This window comes from Numida meleagris, chromosome Z, assembly GCF_002078875.1.
Source record: "Numida meleagris isolate 19003 breed g44 Domestic line chromosome Z, NumMel1.0, whole genome shotgun sequence".
In the NCBI taxonomy this organism is placed as follows: Eukaryota; Metazoa; Chordata; class Aves; order Galliformes; family Numididae; genus Numida; species Numida meleagris.
The window spans coordinates 65,316,222-65,337,558 of NC_034438.1; the positions used below are offsets into that span (position 1 = coordinate 65,316,222).

The 21,337-nt window shown below is 45.4% G+C and overlaps 1 protein-coding gene across 8 annotated transcripts in view; it reads left to right on the plus strand.

Annotated features, from left to right (window-relative positions):
* Positions 1 to 20,935, plus strand: part of LOC110389395 (A-kinase anchor protein 2-like) — a 258,560-nt gene extending 237,625 nt beyond the window's left edge. For all 8 annotated transcript variants that reach the window (XM_021379718.1, XM_021379721.1, XM_021379719.1 and 5 more), the window contains 3 exons: positions 1,923 to 4,314; positions 11,093 to 11,271; positions 17,992 to 20,935. In XM_021379718.1, the coding sequence (XP_021235393.1) occupies positions 1,923 to 4,314; positions 11,093 to 11,271; positions 17,992 to 18,084 (2,664 nt within the window). In that variant the 3' untranslated portion in view covers positions 18,085 to 20,935. The remainder of the gene's footprint in view (positions 1 to 1,922; positions 4,315 to 11,092; positions 11,272 to 17,991) is intronic.

Sequence of the window (21,337 nt, forward strand, 5' to 3'; positions counted from 1 at the left end):
AATTGCAGTTCTAGGCCTGTTCTGAGCACCTGTTGTGTATGACTCTAGGAGATCTGCAGACAAATCATGAGTAATTCTTGTATTTTCAGGTCTAAACAAAGTTTCATTCTTACTGATTATTCTGCATTTGTTTGCAGAATATCTGCTTGCTTGAATATATCTTTACTCGGGCTGAAGACAAAGGTGACCGCAGTTAGATATGTAAGTTGTGAAAAATGCAATAAGCTTTAAGAAGAGCACTGATAGAAACTTAAGCTTGAGAATCTGTAGGTTCAACAGAAGGTGCAGTGAAAGTAGAACCAGCTGGATATATCAAGTAAGATGTGCAGGCACAAGAAAGTTGTTTGTTTGCCTGTTCATAAAGGTGTTTTGTAGCATTTAAGTATGATTAAGAAGAAAATATCTAATGGTTGAAGGTAACATTATCTTCAGCTCTGTACAATTGCATGATTAGACAGGAAACTCTTTCAAAATGCTTTTGGAAGGAGAGCTCTTCTGCCTGGCTCAAGTTCTTCAAGGTGCGTCAAATGCATTTTACTGCCTATATAAACCCAGAGGTAATGTGATTGTTCAGGTGGCTGCTAATAGCCTTGTGCTCCTAGCTGGTCATTTTCTGCTGCATTGTGTACTAAGAGTGCATGATGAGTGGTGGAAAGGACAGCTGTGGCCAGTGTACAAGAGTGATCATTCTGGGGAGCCTCCGTGTTTGGAGGATTTGATCAGTGCTGTTTGCTTCCCAAATCTGTGCTTCACCAGTAATGCTATATAAAAGGTTACGTGAAAAACCAGCCAGAGACCACAGAATGCAAGTTTTTGTGTTAAAGTGTTTGATGACGCGAATACGCATGCCGTGTTTGGTTGCTTTGAGATTGTACTGTGTTCTGAGCAGATTACCAAGTTATCCTAGAAAAATGGTGTTAGTAATATTACCAACGTTATTCTTCTTTCCTTTTGGCATTTCCTTTGTCTGCCCTTCAGCAGTAAGGAATCACCGAGGAACTCACTGACATGTTACCCGCTAATCAGAATTCCCTCAGGCATTATTCACAGGAAGTTTAAGTACGCTGATGATGGGTAAAATCTGCCCTTACCAGAAGACATCGTGTCCCTTTAAACACCCTTCATCATGGGGAAATATGAGTCCAGTGTGTCTGTGCTGCAGATCAGAGAGTGGAAGGGAAAGGACCATGACTCTGGTCCCTCTTGTGCCTCCTGTGGTGTTTGCTGGGCTGTGGGAGTCGTGAATGCTTCCTGCCTCCCAGGTCCAGTTGCATGTAGGTTTCTGTGTGGGCCAGAGAAAGACCCCATGTTTTTTCCAGCACTGTGTAATTCTACCCTGTGTTTGATGACTGAGATTGATCCTCTAAGAAATGAACATCCCCTTGTGGTGTCTCATCCTTTTCCTAACGTGGGATGAGTTGTCTGCTCTTTCTGCACGTTAGCATCTGTTTCTGCAGAACGGAGGCAGTAATGCTTATCAGCTGTGGAGGGATTCTGAGATTTTCCTTAAGTGTGGAAGACATTTTTAAAATACCATGTTGATAGGTGCTGTGTGTTGCACATGCAAGCCTTTCAAGAACCTAAACTATTAAGTCATTAGTAACTTGAAAATCCAAACTTCGTTTTTAGTGACAGACCAGGACACAGGCCTGGAATAATGACAAAATGAGGGTGATCATCAGTTGGGAGATACTCAAATGAAAGTTTGTTGTTGTTTTAGTGCGCTGTCCAGTTTATAGTGAGTTAACTTTCTGTTTTTTGTAAATACTAATTATTTGCCTTGCCTTCTAATTTTGTGAAGCACTCTTTTAATCTCGAGTTTAGAAAGCGCTACGATTCGTTTTCCAGATGGTGTTTAATCTGCAGAAAATAAAATGTTTCTCTTCAGGACTTCATCAAAGTTTTGTTCTGTTTTATTTCAGAAATCTTCCAGAATCCCTGAGGATGACATCAGGTTAAAAAAAAATAGAGACCAAAACTGTGCCAATTTCTTGGAGCCAGCTTCTGCGCTTGCTACAAAGGAAGAAAAAATGGAAATTGAAGTTCCAGTTTCTGAACATAAAAGCATCACCACAGTGGCTTCAACACATCCTGTAGACAATCCAACCCACTTCTTTTCTTCTGCTGCCAGCCACAATGGACTTAAGGACAGGCATGAATCTCTGGACAGTGAAGTTGCTAAAGAGATCAGATATCTAGATGAAGTGCTGGAGGCAAACTGCTGTGATTCTTCTGCAGATAATACCTTTAATGGAACATCCTCTCCTGAGCTAAGTGCAGTCACCATTATGGATGGCTCAGGAGCATCCATTAATGTCTCCAATGATTCAGTACCCAATGCGAGGGAAGAAAATGTAGGTGACAAGCAGGCACCCTTGGTTGTTAAACCACAGGAAGCTAGTACAGCAGGGGAGAACCTGAACTCTAATGGCCATTCTTTGAGTGCGCTGAAAGAAGACACTGGGGAAAGTCTGAAGATGCCAGGAAGCCCCACTTCTTCGAACAGTTCTAGAAGATCTTCTAAGGATGGAGAAACAACTCTTACAACCCTTAAGAAGGAGGCTAAGTTTGAATTACGAGCTTTCCATGAGGACAAAAAGCCCGCTAAGCTCTTTGAAGATGAGGATGAGAAGGAAAAATACAGGGTCCGCAAAGTGAGACCATCAGAGGAAATGATGGAACTTGAAAAGGAAAGACGGGAACTCATTAAAAGCCAGGCTGTCAAGAAAAACCCTAACATTGCCGCCAAATGGTGGAACCCTCCGCAGGAGAAGACCCTGGAGGAACAACTGGATGAAGAGCATCTGGAATCCCACAAGAAGTACAAGGAGCGCAAGGAGAGACTGCAGCAGCAAAGTGCAACACCAGCATCCCCCAAACAGGTCAGCTGCTCCTTTGTACCACCCGAGCCAGTGAATATCAAGAAAGAGGATATTGTCACAGAGCAAATTGATTTCTCAGCTGCCAGGAAGCAGTTCCAACTGATGGAGCATTCAGGTCCATCTCAGGGTCAGGTCCCACCAAGGCGGTCAGGAACACCCAAAATGTTCTCCGTCAAACCATTCTATAAAAGCCTCAATCCTTCAAATGCAGACAGGCCTCTGTCCACCATTACAAGACCTGTTTCAATGTATGGACAAACAGGACAGCATGAGGGTAATGACATCACTGTTGTCAAAGCACAGAAAGTCTCCTGTTCTTCAGAGGATGATACAAATGCTCAGAACAACAGCGCTGACCCAGTAAGAGAGTTACCAGGTAGTGACAGCTCCAGAACTGGACAGACCTCAAAACTGTGGTCAGAGGATGGAGAATTCATGAGTGCAAGAGCAGTCTTCACAGTGGTGAAGGACGATGTACAGGGTGTGCTAGACCAGCTCCCAAAGTCAACCAGCGCCTCCTCCCCTCCTGAGGAGCTTGACTCTGGTTTGGATGATTTGTCTGTAAGATCTCAGGATACCACTGTCTTGGAGACCCTTTCCAATGACTTCAGCATGGATAACATCAGTGACAGTGGTGCCTCTAATGAAACTATGAGTGCCCTGCAAGAAAGCTCGTTGGCAGATTTCTCCCTGCCACAGACCCCACAGACCGATACTCCAGCAGAATGCAGGGTTGAAGGCATGTCCAAATCATTCAGTGACCCAGGCTGTGACTCACTGTCCTCCGCCTTGGCAGACTCTATGCTGATTGACAACCAGCTGGAGTACCATGCTGGTCTGCTTGTTCAGAATGCCATCCAACAAGCCATAGCCGAACAGGCAGATAAAACAAATGGCAAGGAAGAGAAGATCCCAGCAGAGCAGGATATCTCTGCCAAAGAGCAGCCGGCCGCCACCAGGCTATCTCCAGCCCCTAAGGAGCAGCAGAACCCAATGTTTAAGCCACCCCAGGTGTCTTCACCTGTTCAAGAAAAAAGGGACACCATACCAAAGACTTCAAAAGAAGACGACTCAGGACTCAGGGAAGGGAAGAGTTTGCAGCAGTCGCCTGTGTACTCTGCCAGCCAGCCATTCCTTGTGGAGGAGAACAGGCACGAAGTCAGTTACTTCAGCAAGTATTCAGAGGCAGCTGAGCTGAGGAGCACTGCCTCCATCCTTGCCACGCAGGAACCTGAAGTGACCGTGGGCCCTTTCAAGTTGCGATCAAGGAAGCAGCGGACTTTATCAATGATAGAAGAAGAGATCAGAGCTGCCCAGGAGCGAGAAGAGGAGCTGAAGAGGCAGCGGCAAGGCCTGCAGATGGCACCGAGCCCTGTGACGAAGAGCGCACCACCCCTGCCCACCAGAACAGTGTCTTACAAAACTGCACCAGGTAAGAGCCCAACACACTGGGGAGGAAATGAAATGTAACAAAAAGGTCAGATCAGATTCGTTTTTTTGTCATTTTTGAGTGAATACAGCGTGTTTATTGTGCAGAGGGTGGGAGAGTTGCCGTGATTTTATCTTCTTGGAAACTGCAGTGTTCAAGCAGGAGGAGGGCACATGACAACCCAAATTTCTCTCTATGAGGAAGTGTCCAGTTGTGGACATTTTTCACTTTTCCCAAACATAGCGGAGAGGCAACTAACATATCCTACTGATCATTATTAGAAAATGATGCACTGCATTCATCTTCTGCCACACTGTAGCATAATGCGTTTATCGCTGTTCTCCTCCAATCACCCAAAATTAAATTTAGCATCATTGTGAGAAATGATGGGCAACAATTTTTGCTGCTATGTGGCTATTTGAAAAACGAGCATACATAGCTCTTGCAAGTCATTAAGGAAGTGCAAAGATAGCTGGAATTTACAAGGTTTGGATCAGATTTCTTTTTGTATGTTTGTTTTGCTTTCTGTTATCAGTGGTACTTCTAGAACTTGTGCAGTCAGTCCTGCTTCCAAAACTTGTGCAGGATGTTCATTCTCTTTTGAAATCCACCGAAGACTTCAGACAAGGCTGGATTGAGTCCCTTAACGCAATCTGAGTTTGAACTTGAAGTGCCACACAGCGTATAAATAGCTAACACTCAGTTTTTTTTCTTTTGTAAAGAGAATGATTTTGACCTGTGTTTCTTGCCAAAAATGTAGCAGATGTTGACAATTTCTTTGGAGTGCTATTATTACTGCTCTTATCTTTTGATGGAGAGTCTCCAGAAATTGGCGTGCATTGTGCAGTGTCTGACAAGGTAAGAGACATGTCAACATGGCCCTCAGTTAGTGTAAGTCCTCATTGTGTAAAGGTGTGCTCATGACCACTTTGAAAAACAGCATCATCTGTAGCTCTGTGTGCTTGAAATGAGGCTGATAATGGTCGCATTTTACTCACAAGTGGTTTTGGAATAGCTGCTGATATTAATGCTTGTTTTAACGGAGCATCTGGGAACACAGTATATTTCTGCTAGTTCTTATTCCTGTATACAACAAGATGTTTACTTTGTGTCTGATGTTAAAGTGCTCATTGTAATTTACATTCTAATGAAAATGATGAACTTATATTTGTAATGAATCATTTCAGACAGTTTCCTTTGGAAGTCCAACTGCCATATGTTCAGGAAAGAAAACTGGGATGTATTTGCCAGTGACTCAAACTACTGCAATTTGCAGCTGGTGACAAGGCAAAGAATTAATTTCTAGGAAAAGATGAATATGTGTAATGGTGTAATTGATCAAAAGAATCAAAAAGACCATTGTCTTTTTTTTTTTTTTTTTTAATCTTCTACTTTCACTGCTTTCCAAGCAGTGGATGTGTTCAGCAGAGCTCTCTGCTGATATAAAATAGCTCAATGCCCTTGGCATTGCAGGGTGAGTGCCAGCAATTTACCTTGTCCATGCTATCCCTTCATCCAGCTGTATTGCAAGTAAAGCTTGCAGGCATCCACTAAAATAGGGAGGATACCACACATAGCTGTGGAAGATTTTACTTTTATTTCAATATTTACAGCATCTTTTCAATACGTACAAAAACAGCAAAAGTGATTCAGCAGAGGCAACAAAATCTGATTGTAAAACTTCACTGCAGCCATCTACAGAGGTGATTTACAGAGCAGAAAATTATGGTAATGGTGGGTATAATGAGGAATATGCTGTGAAACATGTCTGATACTATAATCTGAGTATCTAGTTTCATAGAAAAAAATAATATTTGAAGAAACAGAGGCATTTCTGTCCCCAGATTGCCTTTGCCAAAGAATTAAGCATCTTCAGCATGCCTTAGCTGAAAGTGGCTAGGGGTCAAATCTTAATTTGTCAAATTTGTTCCTGTTCCTTAAGCGGAGAGCTGTAAGCTCACCAGAACTCCTTGGAGGAGGTGCAGTAACTAACTAGATTGCAAATTACCAGCCTCCCGGGTTGCTTTTTGATGATGAACTGGGCAGGTCTGCTTTGCAAGGACCCCTGGTGGTCCTCCACTTAATGCTTGAAACTGTCACTATACTGTAACAGAAACACAAACCACAGAAAAAGGAATGCAGTGAACTGAACTGCTATTTTGACTAAGTGTGAAAGATAAGCACAGTTTGTGTGGCTATATGTGTGAAATAACTGCTAATTGCTTCAGATGGCAAACAGGCTGTTTTGCCACCTTGGCATACCACTTCGTAGAAGGGAGGGTAACACCTCCTTGATGCCTGCCAGCCACCCAGTGCAAACCGCAAGTTTCCTAGTGACCAAGCATGGTAACAAGTATCCTTTAAAGCTGTTTGAGTAGTTTAAAAGCTGCCTTTTAACCCTTCTTAAATCACTGGAGCAAGACTCAGTGCCATTTCAGCTATGTATTGTGTGTACAGAGAACAAGACCTCAAAATATCCAGAGTTGGAAGGGACCCACAGGGACCATCGGGTCCAACCCCCAGCTCCATACAGCACCACCCAAACCCAAACCCTGTGTCTGAGTGCAGTGGAGCGGTGCCCAAATGCTTCCTGAGCCCTGGCAGCTCAGGGCCATGCCCGCTGCCCTGGGGAGCTGTGCCATGCCCACTGCACTCTGGGGCACAGCCCCAGATCAAAAATACTTTGACACTGTATTTCAGTGTGAACAGTTCCCACACTGTTTTGGTGCAGCAGTTTCTGCACGTGGTAGGGTGTTGGGCAGCTGCATAGCAGTCCAGGGGTTTGCTCCTACAGCAGGCGGGTGGCTCACCATCCCTCATGGGCAGAAAAGCCGGGCTGTTTAATAGTTCCTTTAAACAGGAGAATGGGTGTGTGACACAACAGGTTCCAGCCTACGTTTTATGATGATCATGTATGTCCCTTTTATTATGAATACTTAGAGTATGAAGAATTTGCATCTTAACTGCATGTAGTGCCTGGCTGTAATAACCCTGTTCAAAGTAAGTGTATTTTTAAGGTGTGAAAATCATTACATGAGTGGGCTGCACTTGATGGAGACATTTCAGTTAGAGAGAAACCCATCATGAATATTTGCTGTCTCATAACAGCTTGGGGAAATCCCCAGTGTGAAAAGCCATGCCTAGAAAAAGCTTTCCTGAGGCTGCCACATTTGCCTTTCTGATGTTTGTGACCAAAGCATTGCCACTTGAGGCAGAAGGCAGTGTTGTGCACCCTGCTCACCTGTGTTGGAGCTCAGCCCCATCCATCTGTGCACGCATGTGGGAGAACTCCCCACCAATCAGCCATCCTCATTCTTAGTTAACAAGCTGGATGTGGAAAGCAAAAGCCCAGGGGGAAACTGAGGTTTATGATGGCAAGTGATCCTGTATCTTTCGATGTCAGGTAACTGTTCCCTCCGCGTGGTGTCTTGGTTGTGGAGAGTAAGCCTCTGTCAGAGGAGTCACTTCAGCCTGCAAACGATTTCTTGTTTATCACCAAAAATACCTATGCTAAAGGGAACTTCTCAGATTAAGCTTCATCCCAGAGAGACATTCAGTAGAGTGGAATGAGAAGCAAAAATTCTGAGGCAAGGTATTTACAATGTTTGTGGCCACTGAAAAAATGTTAATGCCCACTGTAAGTGTAAAGAGTAAGATTAGGTGTAATACATATGCATGCACCCCTTTTTAAAATGATTATTTTGAGAAAGGCCAGGGCAGGAGTGCAGCCTTTGAGTTCATGAAGGATACTGTTTGCTTACAATTTCGTAAGCACCAGTAAAGGAAAAGCAAAGTTCATCATTCTCTTCTACAAGGATTCTCTGGAGCGCTCATCACTCATCCTCCAGACACCTCCAGGAGAGCCTTAGCAGCCTACCAGCCCAGCTCATTTGTCATTTGCTCTTTTATTCATTCCTTAGAGGAGGATGCATGAAGTGAAAGGATCTTAAAGAAGTTTGGTTTTTTTTTTCTTTTCTATTTGCTTGTTTGTGTATTTGCATATTCAAGTTGCTCATTTGGTGTTCAAGATCAAAGAAGCCCACCTTTCCCTTGCAGTGGTAATGAGGCTCCACATTTCCAGGGTGGTATTTTTGTACATATTTGAACCATCCCTGACCTCATACCAAACTAGTTTTCTAAAATGATCTGTCTTGATGAAATACTTCTATTTTGAAAAGTTTTCTCTGCTGTGCAGGTGTCTTAAAGATGCCAGCAGCATCTGTAAAGAGGTTGCTCTTACCTGTGCAAAGCTCCATTTCCTGTGTAACCTGGCTGACATGTTTGCTGGTCATGGTTCAGGCCCTTGTTCGAGGGCCTCTCCTCTGTCACTCTTTCCTTTCTTTGCAGCAGACCAGCTGAGCATTCACAGCCCATTCTTCCTCAGCTTGCAGCAGATGCTTGGACACCCATCAGGCTTCTAGTCATGGATGTCACCTTCCTCAAAACTGCTCTTGCTCCCCAGAAACTCGGTAGAGGTTTTGGTTGGAATGGAGTTTATCCATTCCCTGCTCTTCCAGGTCTTTGGTTTTGCACAGGGCTGCCAGGCAATGTCTTGCAGACAGCTCTGAGTTCCCCCTTTCTGAGCTTCCTCTTCCTCTGAGGTCTGAAAGCAGCTCTGTCCCGCTGTGAGCATAGGGGAAGAAATAAAGAGAAATCAAAATTCCTGCTAGATTGCTGAAGCCAGAGAGTGGGGAGCTGTTGCCAGGTCTGAGGCCACAGAACATTTTTCAGGACTTGTCCATAAGAGGGAACAAAGTGTGACTTAACTGGTGAAGCTTTAGGGTGTTGATCCTGTACCCAGTGTCTTGCAACAGGGACCTCAAGGGACCGCCTTCCTCTGGAGGACACTGCTGATGCCTGCTGTTAGCACGAGTGACTTGGGGCTGCAGTTTTTGCTGGTATCCCACTGTTTGGCTGAGAGCATGGGTATCATTACTCAGCGCAGATTTGGGAAAGGACCACCTGCAGTGTCTCAGTGAACTGGGTGGCAGGCACAGGACTGCAGAAGTGAAGCACCTGTGATCATTGTATCCTGTGATGTTTTTGTGCTGAATGTACCTACTGCCTGAGAACAGCACTTATCCAGATGGAAATCTGCCAGAAGAAAATTAACCCAGCAACATGTCTACCTCAGCCTGAACTGGCAGAGTGGGTCTGCACCAGAGCCAAGAGGTTCTGGGAGCCCTGAAGCCTCAGACATCCCGTCATCTCACCACATCCTCTGTGCTGGCTCTGCCAGATACTGCTATGAGCATGGGAAGGATTTCCACCTTCTTACCCAAGAGATCATCAACAGATGAGGGGCTCATCTGTTGGGCTGATGAATGTGTGATGGGTCTGCGTCTCCAGGGAGCTCACAAAAGCTGAGTGGGACAACTCACTTATTACTACAGGAATGAAGTGATACAACAGCATACCTGACCCTTAACTTGGCCTTTCATTTCCAGCTCACTCTTTTGCCCACTGGACCTAATGAACAGGATAATGGCTGCTCCTGTAAATACCCCTCTGTGTCCTACTGGGATGCTTCAGGGGGGTTGAATTTCCAGCCTCATCCCTGCACCAGCCAGCTTAAACTAAGCCTTTCACAAGAAACAAGCAATGCTGGGTTTTTCCGTGTTGGTTAGAAATGAAATAAGCCTGGCAAGGGTATTTCTTGTAATTCTGACTTTGGTTTCACTTCTTTTATTTAGCTGCTTCTGACTCTTACAGGAGGTTCCAAAGCTGCTCCCTAGTGGTTACCACGGTAAATGACGCTTTTTTGGAAGAAGAGTTAGGTTTTTGTTTCAGCAACAGCAAGTTTCATAAAAATCTGCACGCTGCTTCTGGTTACTTCCCTTATTTGTATGGTTTGGGGTTGGTTTATTTCTTTGTTTGTTTTCCTTTCCCCATCCATTGAACAGTCTTATTTCTAAGAGCTGCCATGTCAGGAGAAGGGAACCTGATTTTCCTCAGCAATAGCTTTTTTGCTATCATAGCCAAGTATATTTCTGATGTGTGCAGACAGGAGCCCTCCTCACCTCATTCATTTCTGCCATCAGCCAGGACAGGACCCTCGCACTTTATTCCCACACCCACAGCCAGCCCTTGCTCTTCCCACTGGGTCAAGCCAAGTGCACAACTCCAGAACCACTGACGTGCTGCACTGTCAGCTGGATCAGTGCACAGCTGTCCTCCAGAGGGTGCCGACATCCCCCCAGTACCCCTTAGCTCCTTGCACTGGTCTCACCCTGGCCATCTGCAGCTTGTGGGAAGTAATGCAGGGGAGAGCAACACCAGAGACCTGTGCAAAGCTCTGAGCTCTTTTAAGGAAGGTGAAAAGCATGGGAAGAAGAAAAAGAACCATCACCATTTAACCAGATTGCCTTCTCTGGATATCTAATGCATGGTGGCATCCTGTGCTTTTCTCTGTCTGAGCCAGAAAAAAATTCACCTTGTAGTTTTTCAGCATCTTGTGTACATTTTCAGACCACTGCACTGAGTCTTATAGGAGGGGGGTAATCCAGCTGCATGCTCCTGTGAACAGTGATAATGGGTTAAATGTGCCTTATGTTGTTTGATAATTTAGCTAGATTTTGTAGACAGGTTTTGTAATATTTTGATAAAATGGGTTTCAGAAAGAGGGAGAGGGAGTTTTAAAAACCCACCAACCGTTCCAGTTTATCAGGTTGTTTCACAAGTTTCATTCCAATCTGTTTCTTCATTCGGACACCACTGAAAATGCTTATCCAGCTCTCTTCTTTTGGAAACAACTTGCAAGTCCTTTTTCTTGTCATTGCAGGAAAGATAGAGAAAATCAAGCCTCCTCCGTCCCCCACCACAGAGGGCCCTGTCTCACACTCCGACCTGCCAGCTGAGGAACCTGCAGGAGCCCAGCGACCCAAGAACCTGATGGAGACCCTCATGGAGGATTACGAAACACACAAAACCAAGAGACGAGAGAGGATGGACGACAGCAGTGTAAGTGCCCTTTTCCTTTTCACTTTCTGCTGATCACAATTCACAATAACTGAGAGTCGGATAGCAAAAATATATTTCCCTAGAATCTGTTCAAGTCACTTTATTGTAACACATTGTAAGGGCCAGCATGTTTGAAAAGGAAGGATGCGGGTTGGTGGGATGGAAGACCGTGTCTGTGAAAATGTCAAAAACAACCCACATTAATTTCCACTCTGACTAATTAATTAAATTAACAGTAAGGGCAGTGGGCAGTTGCCCTGAAATTAGCTGTTTTTTTTTTTAATTCACCTGCCATCAAGACTTTCTAGAGCTGTTTCAACTTTGTGGATCAAGCATATATTCATGCCTTTGTTTGTTGACTCACAAAGTCCAGTCCCAGCAGGCTTGGGGTTGAGTGTAAGTGGTAATTCTCCTACAAGAAGTCCCCTGAAGAAATGGATTGGGAATGTCTCAAAAAAACATCTTGGATCCTTCAGTGTGCTGTCTCCGACTGGATTTGCTGTCTTTTTTTCCACACAAATAAAAACATAAAATTGGCCAGAATTTCAGTTTGTGAAAGGGGTGCCCGCGTTTCAGCCATTCCTGTAGCAGAGTTTAACCCACCATCCTCTTTACTGAAGGCAATAGTAAGAGGAGCTATGAATTTCATAGCTGTAAGTAAGTCCCAAAATCCAGGCGCATACATTGCACAGCCTGTTTCCCAACAAAGTGTGAGATGTTTCTTCTTCACACTGTGAATTTCTGTGGGTAGTCCGTGCAGAGCAGTGAGGTACAAAACTTCTTAAATGTGTTTTGTGTTTGCTGAAGCAGCCTTCCAGACACTTCCCAGAGATGTCAAAACAATGATCCCAGCTGCAAGGAGCTCGTGCTCCAAGCAAACCACTTTCTAGTAAGTCTCACTGATGGTAGAGTCTCATGAGGTGTATACAAGTGTAGTTCTATATTATGGATACCGGACAGTGCTGTTCTGGCAGCTTCTAATCATTGTGAATATTGCATAGGGCCAGAAGGGATGAAATGCAGAGGGATCCTGTTGTATTTCTGCTGGTTAACCAAAACACAGTAGGAGGGATGACTCTAAGTGCAAGTAGATGAATTTCTGGAGCACACCAGAAGTTTTTTGGTCCCTTCTCCTACTCAAGGCCTTGAAAAACCTCCATCAGCTTCATGGAGCAAATCTGGTGGCTGAAAACCTCGTCACGGTGGAGAAGGTGCATACTCACCGTATGCTTATCCCCAGCATACTCACCCCCATCAGCAGTGAGTGGGGCTTGCCCTCACTGAAACCTTCTCACACAGTTGGCGATTGCCACGCATCGTTGGTAAGGTGTCATTAGTGCAAGCGGACAGGTTCTTTCCAGGTACCTGTGTCCAGAACTCCTCAGGTATGTGCACTGGTGCTTCCTAGACACATGTTTGCCAGGACTGCCTTGCCTCTTCTTGCACTTCAAGGCATGCCCTGATGTCTTGGCTGGGATCGCTGATCTCTCAGCACCTCACCAGAAGGTGTGCTCTGCCTGTATCTAATCAAACAGAAGAGTACCTCCATGGCCTGTTAAGGCAGGGGCAGAAGTGAGCAAATGTGGCCGCCTCAATGGGATCCTTGAGAAGTTTAAAGTCTGTGGAAGTTCTCTATCACATGCTGATTACTGGTCTGTAGGGCTTCAGGTTCTCCCTACGTAAGGTACACCAGAAGGCAGAAGAGTTTCAAGAGGACCTGTTCCCTGCCTCTCCCTTAACCACCACCACCTTCTGCTTCATGTCTGACTTGAGTGGTTACATCAGGGCAGCTCTGGCCAGGGCTTGCCAGTGTTACCTTTCAGAGATGGAGGGCAAATCAAGTGCAGCTGCTCTTGGAAGAACTTCACTGCTCTGTCAGTGAAGTGTCTGGGCAGTTTCTTCCAAAGAGGATGTATAGGCTTCAGCAGGTGAGAAAAAAAAGCATCAGCAAAAAAATGAGTCAAGCAGCAACAGTAAACAAGACTGAGACAGGCCAAGCAATGTCATTAAAAAAAAAGCAAACACCAAATGGATTAATGTGTTTTGTTTTGTTTTTTCATGACACCAAGTTGCTTGAAATCCTGTTCTCTGAGAGGAGAAAGTTCTTGCAATTTCTTATTGTTGTTCTTGTTTCCTAGTTGTAACATACTTGATCAATGTACTAATGCTGGTCTTTTCCCTTTCTACCAGTACACCTCTAAATTACTGTCTAGCAAGGTTACTTCAGAGGTACTTTTCAACTGCTTATTTATTTTTGCTTCCTCTTGCATGGTGGTTTCCAGTGCATGTTGCTGCAGCTTGCATTTTCATGCTGTGTGCCAGTGCTGTTTCATATCAAAACTGGGATGCAAATGTGTGTGGGGGATATCCCATCTTATCTCCCATCAACCACTGTTTGTGTGACTGGTTTTCTCTCCCCTGAATTCTTGTTACAACCCCTGGCATGGGAGGAGTTGCAATTAAAGGGTTGGGAGCTGTGGCCCAGGACTGAGGCATTCCTGCGGCGTGAGAGACTGAAGAAGTAAGAACTTCTGTGTTGCCATTCTGCTGGCAAAGCCAAGCCTGGGGCCCAGGCACCCTCAGATACCGTGTGTGGCTTTCCTCCATCCCTGGTTAAAGGGTATGTAGCAGTAGCAAAATCTGCAGCGTTTTGGAAGACACCGCTACTCCAGCCTTTCTTCGGTGGAAGAAGAGAGGCAGATGTGAGTGCATGGTCTCAGCGCGGGGAACTGTGTGAGCATGTCCCTGTCCCTGTGTGTTGCGATGTGGTGACTGACCACAGCCCCACACCTTAATATCCATGCTGGTCTCAGTTTAGAGGAAACCCAGGCCTGCTTAGAAAAAGGGTATTTTCAGTGACATTTGGCTTTCTGGCAGAATACATGAGGTAATAACTTACGCAGCCATTATCCTGCAAACCAGACTCTGCCAAATACATCAATACCAATTTTGCACTGTTTTTTAGGAATGAGGTGCTCAGTAACACAGACGTTTCAGCTGCCTGTGGTTTTCTGTGCAGGTGTATGTGTGAATCTGGGCTTCTCTAAGGGACACAAACAGATCCTGCTAATGACTGACACTCGTCTGTCCAGCATTGTGTTACATGCACCTGCCTCCCACTATTTCCCCATCTCATAGCATATCTTCATAGAATCATAGAATGCCTTGGGTTGGACGGGACCTGAAGGACCATCAAGCTGCAATCCTCCTGCCACAGGCAGGGCCACCAACCTCCACATCTAAGTACTAGACCAGGCTGCACAGGGCCCCATCCAAGCTGGCCTTGAGCACCTCCAGGGTCTGGGCACTCACAACCTCTCTGGGCAGCCTGTGCCAGCACCTCACCTACCTCTCATAGTAAAGAACTTAAGAAGAACTCAAGAACTGTCTTTTCCATATCAGGCACCTCAAGACAGGTACATGGATATCATCTGTCCTGGAGAGTAAAGAAAAATAAAAACTATGCCTACCCCTGTTCATTAATTTTTTGTGGGTTTTATCGTACTGAGAGCAGTCAGCAGTGACTGATCCTTGTGTGGAGCATTTCGGGAGAGTTGAGCAATGTAGGAGCTTCCAGAAGCTTGTTTCACACACAGTAGCGATCAAGGCATTGGGCACTGTGAGGGGCAGGTTCAATGTGCCTGCCGTGTGGAAGGGTACTGGCACGAGGAGCAGTGAGCTGGAAGACAATGAGCATGAGTGGGGGACAGGAGATGATGTGTCTTTTCAGCTTGGCCACAAAACCAGCTGTTAGAAAAAGAGTCAAGTCTGTGTTAAAAGCACATCCTTGTCCAGTTCTAAAGAGACCACTGATAACCATGTGCCTGCAAAATGGAGATTGTACTCATCCTTAAAAACATCTGCTTTTGTCCTTACAGGTCTAAGTATTATTGGATGTACTTGGCATTAACCTGACTTTGATAAATACCAATCGTGCTGTTGTGATAACTGTAGCTAGGTGATTCTTACATTGTTTTTTATGGCGACTGCTGAAAATTTTTTATTTATGAAATAGAAAACCACCAGACTAGGTCTGATGGCAGAGGGCACACGGTTTATGCTACAGTACTGATCAGCAGCAGGAGCACTCTTACTCTCTTGTTTTGGATAAGAACTTTTTGATTCCACCAGCCAGCTCCTCACTATGCTTGCTGGAGGTCAGGTATGTTCAGGGACTAGCACTAAGTGGGCACAGTGCAGAAAATACCTTTGTGCTGAAGTAGGCGATGCAATTTGTCTCTCAGTAGCTCTAGCTGTGTGTTAAAGCATTCAGTTTTCTGTTATTTCTTTGTGCCTGGCCTGCTTTCATGGAGGTGTCTTTCTGCCTAGAGATGGCAGAATGTAGACACTCTGATCTCTGCTTTTTCTTGCTTGTGTTGCTTTTAGTTCTTCCAGGTGCAGATGGGAAGAATTGGTAAAATATGAAGCTCCAGAAAAATCTCTTGCTTCCACACTGGTTTTGCTGCCTCTGTACAGTGAAAATTAGCATGTATTGTACAGCAGTCAGTTTCACTCGGCACCAGGTGGTGGGAATATGCTGTGGACTAAAAGCATGTCTATATTTCACATTTTATTTCCGTTACCAGTAAGAGGGCAGATTTTGTTATGCCTGTCAGAGTAAAATTCAGGACGGATTGGTCTCCATCTCTAGGATGGGTAAATAAATTAATCTTGCACTTGATGGTGATAACTGTTTCAATCTTTTTTCCAAATCCTCAAAAATATTTGAAATGAAATCTGTCAAGAAAAGGCCTCTGAAATTCTTAGCAGAACCCAGAGCTGCAACAAGAAGATTGGTGCAGCAGGTTTTTACAGGAAGGTTTTACAGCCCCACATGTCTTGGTACACATCTCTCCCTCCTGATTTCTACACTCCAGGTTCTCTCTTTTGGTGTACCTACTGGTCACGTTACCCAAATACAACAACTTATATCACGTTGCTTTTTTGATGGATGCGGCCAGCCCAAGCCACCAGGCTAGGCGTGAGCCAGTTGCCCACCCATGATCCCTCTGGAGCCCAGCCGCCCCATCTCAGGTGTCGTTCCAGGTACACTGCACAGAGCAGCAGCAGCAGAAGGTCCCACTGATGGTTACTGGTGCATGTGGTGGTTCTGTGGTCGCAGCTGCTAGTGTGGGGACCTGGGCTCAGAGCTCAGCCTGGCATCCATCTTCGCTTTCTGAAGCAAAAGTCCTCAGGTTTTCCGAGTCCTGGCTTTTACAAACACCACCAAAGACCATGGCAACAAGATGATTTCTAGCAAGGAAGACACTGGCCAGAAACTGCTGTAAATTATATAAAATCCCTATTTTCAGCTAGCATAAACCAGGCCAAATTCAGGAGACCTCTCTTGAATATATCACCGCTCTGTGACAGTGTCAGTTTCAGTCTGAAATTTGTGCTGAATTGGCTGGTTTTTTTTAATGTTAATTTCCTTATCCAGTGGGGAAAACAATAATTTTCTGTGTTTTTCTTAATCGTTATCATACACTGGTCTCAGTAGTCTCCTAGCAGCTGCCTTTTGCCATTTGAAGAAAAAAAGTCACAATGCTTTTTTTTTTTATCCTTCATTGCTAACCGTAGAGCAGCCTCTGTAATTTCCTATTCTGAGACAGTGACGATACCCTGATAAATGGTTTTATTTCTCCATTGTTCAGAGGCACAGTTTGGAGTGTCTTCCCATGGCTCGGGCACTCAGCACCCCAGGCATGTAGCTTAAACCTCCAGCCTTCGGCCTTGCAATTGCTTCAGTGCAGTGCTTGCAGCTAGTATCCCAGAAGGATTTCCTCATGGATTTTTTTTCCCTCGGATGAATAGTTAGTTTCCTGGGCGCATTGGCCCTCTACTGGATAAAATAAAAACTGTTCAGCCCTGCTCCCACTTCCGCAGCTTAGGGAAAGGCGGTGGGCATGGCACAGCTCCCCAGGGCAGCAGGCACAGCCCTGAGCTGCCAAAGCTCAGGGAGCCTTTGGGCACCTCTCTCAGATACAGGGTTTAGGTTTAGGTGGTGCTGTGTGGAGCTGGGGCTTGGACCCAGTGGTCCTTCTGGGTCCCTTCCAACTCGGTTCTGTGATTCTTAAACTTCAGCTGTTTATTTCTATCCCAGACAAGACTTAAGTCATCACCTCATATGACTTTCTATGCAGAGGAGTCAAATGGCATTGCCCTGTCTCAGAAGGCCACTTTTGTGCAGCACAGCTTGCTGGAGGCTGTAGGACCTGGGCGGGGGGGCAGCCATTAGCTCAGCGAACAGTCACATATTGTTGTTTGGGCTTTTTTTCCCTTTTTTTTTCTTTCTTCTTTTTTTTTTTTTTTTTTTTTTTACTGGCTCCTTAAACTTAAGAACTGGGCTTCTCTAGGAGAACTGGTGCAGGCAGGCATCCACTGTTCTGTATCTGCAGAGGAGCGCATCACGTGCACGCCCCATGCTAGCACCGTTTGGTCCACTCTCAATTATTTTTTTAACCTTGTTAGAACATGTATTAAAACTGTTCCCTACCTAAAGTAATTGTTTTTCCACATGCATGTTTCCCTATTATAAGACGCATACCGTATGCGCGTTTTTGTATGCGCGCATATGTTTGTGCATATATATAATACATATACCATGTGTATGTTTTGTATATGTGTACACATATATGCATACATACCATAGGTATGTATGGATTTGCATGTGTGTTCACCCAGCGACGTGACGGGTGTCCTCTCCTTCTGTCCGTCCAGGTGCTGGAGGCCACCAGGGTGAACCGCAGGAAGAGCGCGCTGGCTCTGCGCTGGGAGGCCGGCATTTACGCCAACCGGGAGGAGGATGAGTAGCTGTGTGGCAGCACCTGCGAAACAACAACAACAACAACAACAACAACAAAGGAAATATACAAGAGAAAGGAGGGAAAAAAAAAAAAAAAAGGAAAAAAAAATAAGCAGCAGCATTTTAATCCGATATTTATTAAATACACAACAAACTCAATGATGCACACAGACACAGAAACGATCCAGCTCCCGGCAACTCTAAAACAACAGGAACAGCCCCCTCGGAAAACTCCCCCTCCTCCCACCCCCGCTTCCCCCCTTGGAAATGGTGCCGGGGTTGCAGGGCCAGGGAACCCCAGGGTACACTGCGGGGTCCGCGCCCACATCGGCATCGCCCTGCAGCGTGACGACGTCACCCTCTGATGCTGTTTCTTTGAGGGGACTGAAAGGTTCGGGATTGGGATTGGAGTGGGGTTGGGTTTTTTTGGAGGGGGGGTCTGCGCCCCTTATCTAGTAATTTATCTGTTTAAATGAAAAAAAAAAAATAAACAGGGAAGCATCTATTGCAAATGTACAATCCAGCAGACTCAGTAAATACAGCCCTTGTGTTGCAAACACAAGCCATCACAATTCAGGAGTGGAATAGATGGGGATGAGAGCTAAGCCAAATGGATCACCTTAGCTTTAGGATCCTGTATGCTTGCAATATCACCTGAGCTCCAGGTTCTCAGATCATATTTACCTAACAAAGTTTCTAAATAGAAAGTCTGTATTTAGCGGATGACAACTATTTTTTGATGGTGGGGAGGGAGAAAAGAATGGCGTGTGTGGAAAACCAATTGAGATGGATAGTTTGAAGCAGAAAGGTAGTGGGGAATGAATACAAATAAAGGACATTTAATTTTTAAAAAAGGCAATAATTGAACTAAGCCAGACTTTGGCCTAGGAAGAGGTATGAGATAGAGAGGAAAGAGAGCTACGTCTTTCACTATATTTATATGACATAAAAAGCCTTTGAAGCAGAGTGCTTTGTGGGAGCCTTTGGGTCCCCGGGCAACAAGAAGTTGGGGGCAGGAGGGAACGAGGGGGCAGGCAGGGGGGGAAGCGTGACGTTTGCCATCCAGCCAGAGCGTGCAGCGCTGCAAGCAGACCACAGGGCCCATGCTTGTTGCTTTGGCCCGGGATCAGCCGCCAGGGGTTCGTGTGCATCTGTGTGTGCATGGGGCGCGTGTGCGTGTGCAAGGATACGTGTGGCGGTGTGCGTGTGTGGGTTGTTTTCTCCAAGGCTGTGTACCAGCTGTAGGGGTGAGTGCTCATTTCTTTCTTTCTTTCTTTCTTTCTTTTTTTCTTTCTTTCCTTCTTTTTTTTTTTTTTCGTCTGAAAGGGGATATGAAAACAAGGCACTGAGTTAATGCAGTATTTGTGATATCAAAATTTGACCCAACATGGTATTTGCATGAGTCACAATTGCAAAGTATTGACCAATTTTGTAAGCTGACAATTAGGAGAAGAAATGTGGTATTTATTCTTGTGCTTTGTATTTGTATGTAGTATAGAGGCTGCGGGTTTACTCTTTTCACGCCAGCAATACAGTAAGAGTATTTTCAACTGGGAACCATAATTTCTGGACCAGAAATGAACAAATTTGGGAAGCAACAACAACAACAAAAAAATGCTGAGCTTTTTTCTATATGAAATGCTCTGCCTTTTTTATAGACAAGCAGTAATTATTTTGACTTCTTTTTAAAAACCACGATGCTGGTCCTCACCCACGCCTCTCCTTGGCTTCACGGCCTGCTGCGCTGCTTTGTCTCAAAGCAGCGAGCTCACTTCAAACGAGTACCAATACTGTGAACACCCTCCTGGTGCTTTTCTTCAACCAACACAGCGCTTGCAACCAAACGATACTACTCCCCACAATTCCCCCCAGCATGCCTGTGGACATTTTGAGGCCCATTTCCAGGGAACTGTAGCACCCATGAGCTTTGTGAATTGTCTCCCTCCATGCCGTGGAGCACAAGAAGGCATTGCTGACCTGTGAGACAAGGTGCCCTGAGCAGTGGGCCCCACATCAGATGATGCTCCCCAAAACCGGGGCGCATCTGTATTCTCCTCCACCCAGAGGTCTGCTTTCGTCCCACACCGGCTGACATTGGTCACCCATCTCAAGACACCTCCTTGTGCTTTGTTGCCCCTTGGTCCTCGAAGCGCAAACCTGATTGCCCTTATGAGGGGCACAGTTGTGGGAAAGGAGCTTTGGGGGTGTCCACTTCCCTCCCCATGGCAGTGGCATGTGCCGGCCCCGGGCAGCCAAACTTTGCAGCCAGCAGTGTTCTTCTCTTCCAGAAATTATGGGCATTTGTCAGCAGTGCACACTCGGTGTGGCAGTAGCACGGGTGCTGTGCAGCTCACTCGCCTCTCTGTTATTTCATTTGCATGCTACCAGGCTTAGGTGTTTATAAGTATACGCCAGTAATACATACCTATCTATATATAACTATATCGAACGCAACCAAGGAGCACTATTGCAGAGTTAACTTTGTCTCCACAAAAGAAGCGCTCAGATCCTTTCCCGTGGCAAAGACTGGTTTTAATGAAACTGTGTATTGAGAAATAGTTAAGCATTAGCATTTGTGATTATAAGCAGTTTGGGGTTACAGTGGAGGTTTTCTGAACAATTTGTTTTAAAGGCTGCCAGTTTGGGCTTCATCTCGCTCCATACTGACATCATCCGAAGGAAAACAGAAAAACATCACTTTGTTTGGCAACCGGAAGGCGGCATCCTTGTCATGACTCATCGAACAGCTTCAACAGTACCTGGCTTTCTGTATGTTAACCACTTCAATGTTATCCTGCTTCTGTTTTATAGTGACTGTGAGGCCTACAATGCAAGTATATAATTATTTTCTCATTAAAACGGAAGGCTGCTTTGTGTTTCTGTCCAGCAGCGGCAGGGATGCGATGGGAGCAGGCACACAGTCCTCCTGTGCGGGGGCATTCCACTGTTTGGTTACAGCCCAGTTGCCTCCTGGGGGCTGAGAACAGTGGGGATCTCAGTGGGCCATGTGCAGCAGTTTCACAGAATCGGAGGATCATAGGGGTTGGAAGGGACCTCTGGAGATCCCCCCAGCCCCCCTGCTAAAGCAAGTTCCATACAGTAGGTCACACAGGAAGGCGGCCATGTGGGTCTTGAAGATCTCTGGAGAATTAGAGTCCACAGCCCCTCTGGGCAGCTTGTTCCAGTGCTCCATCACCCTCACTGTAAAGAAGTTCTTCCCCATGTTCAGAAGGAACTTCCTATGTTTGTGCCCATTGCCTC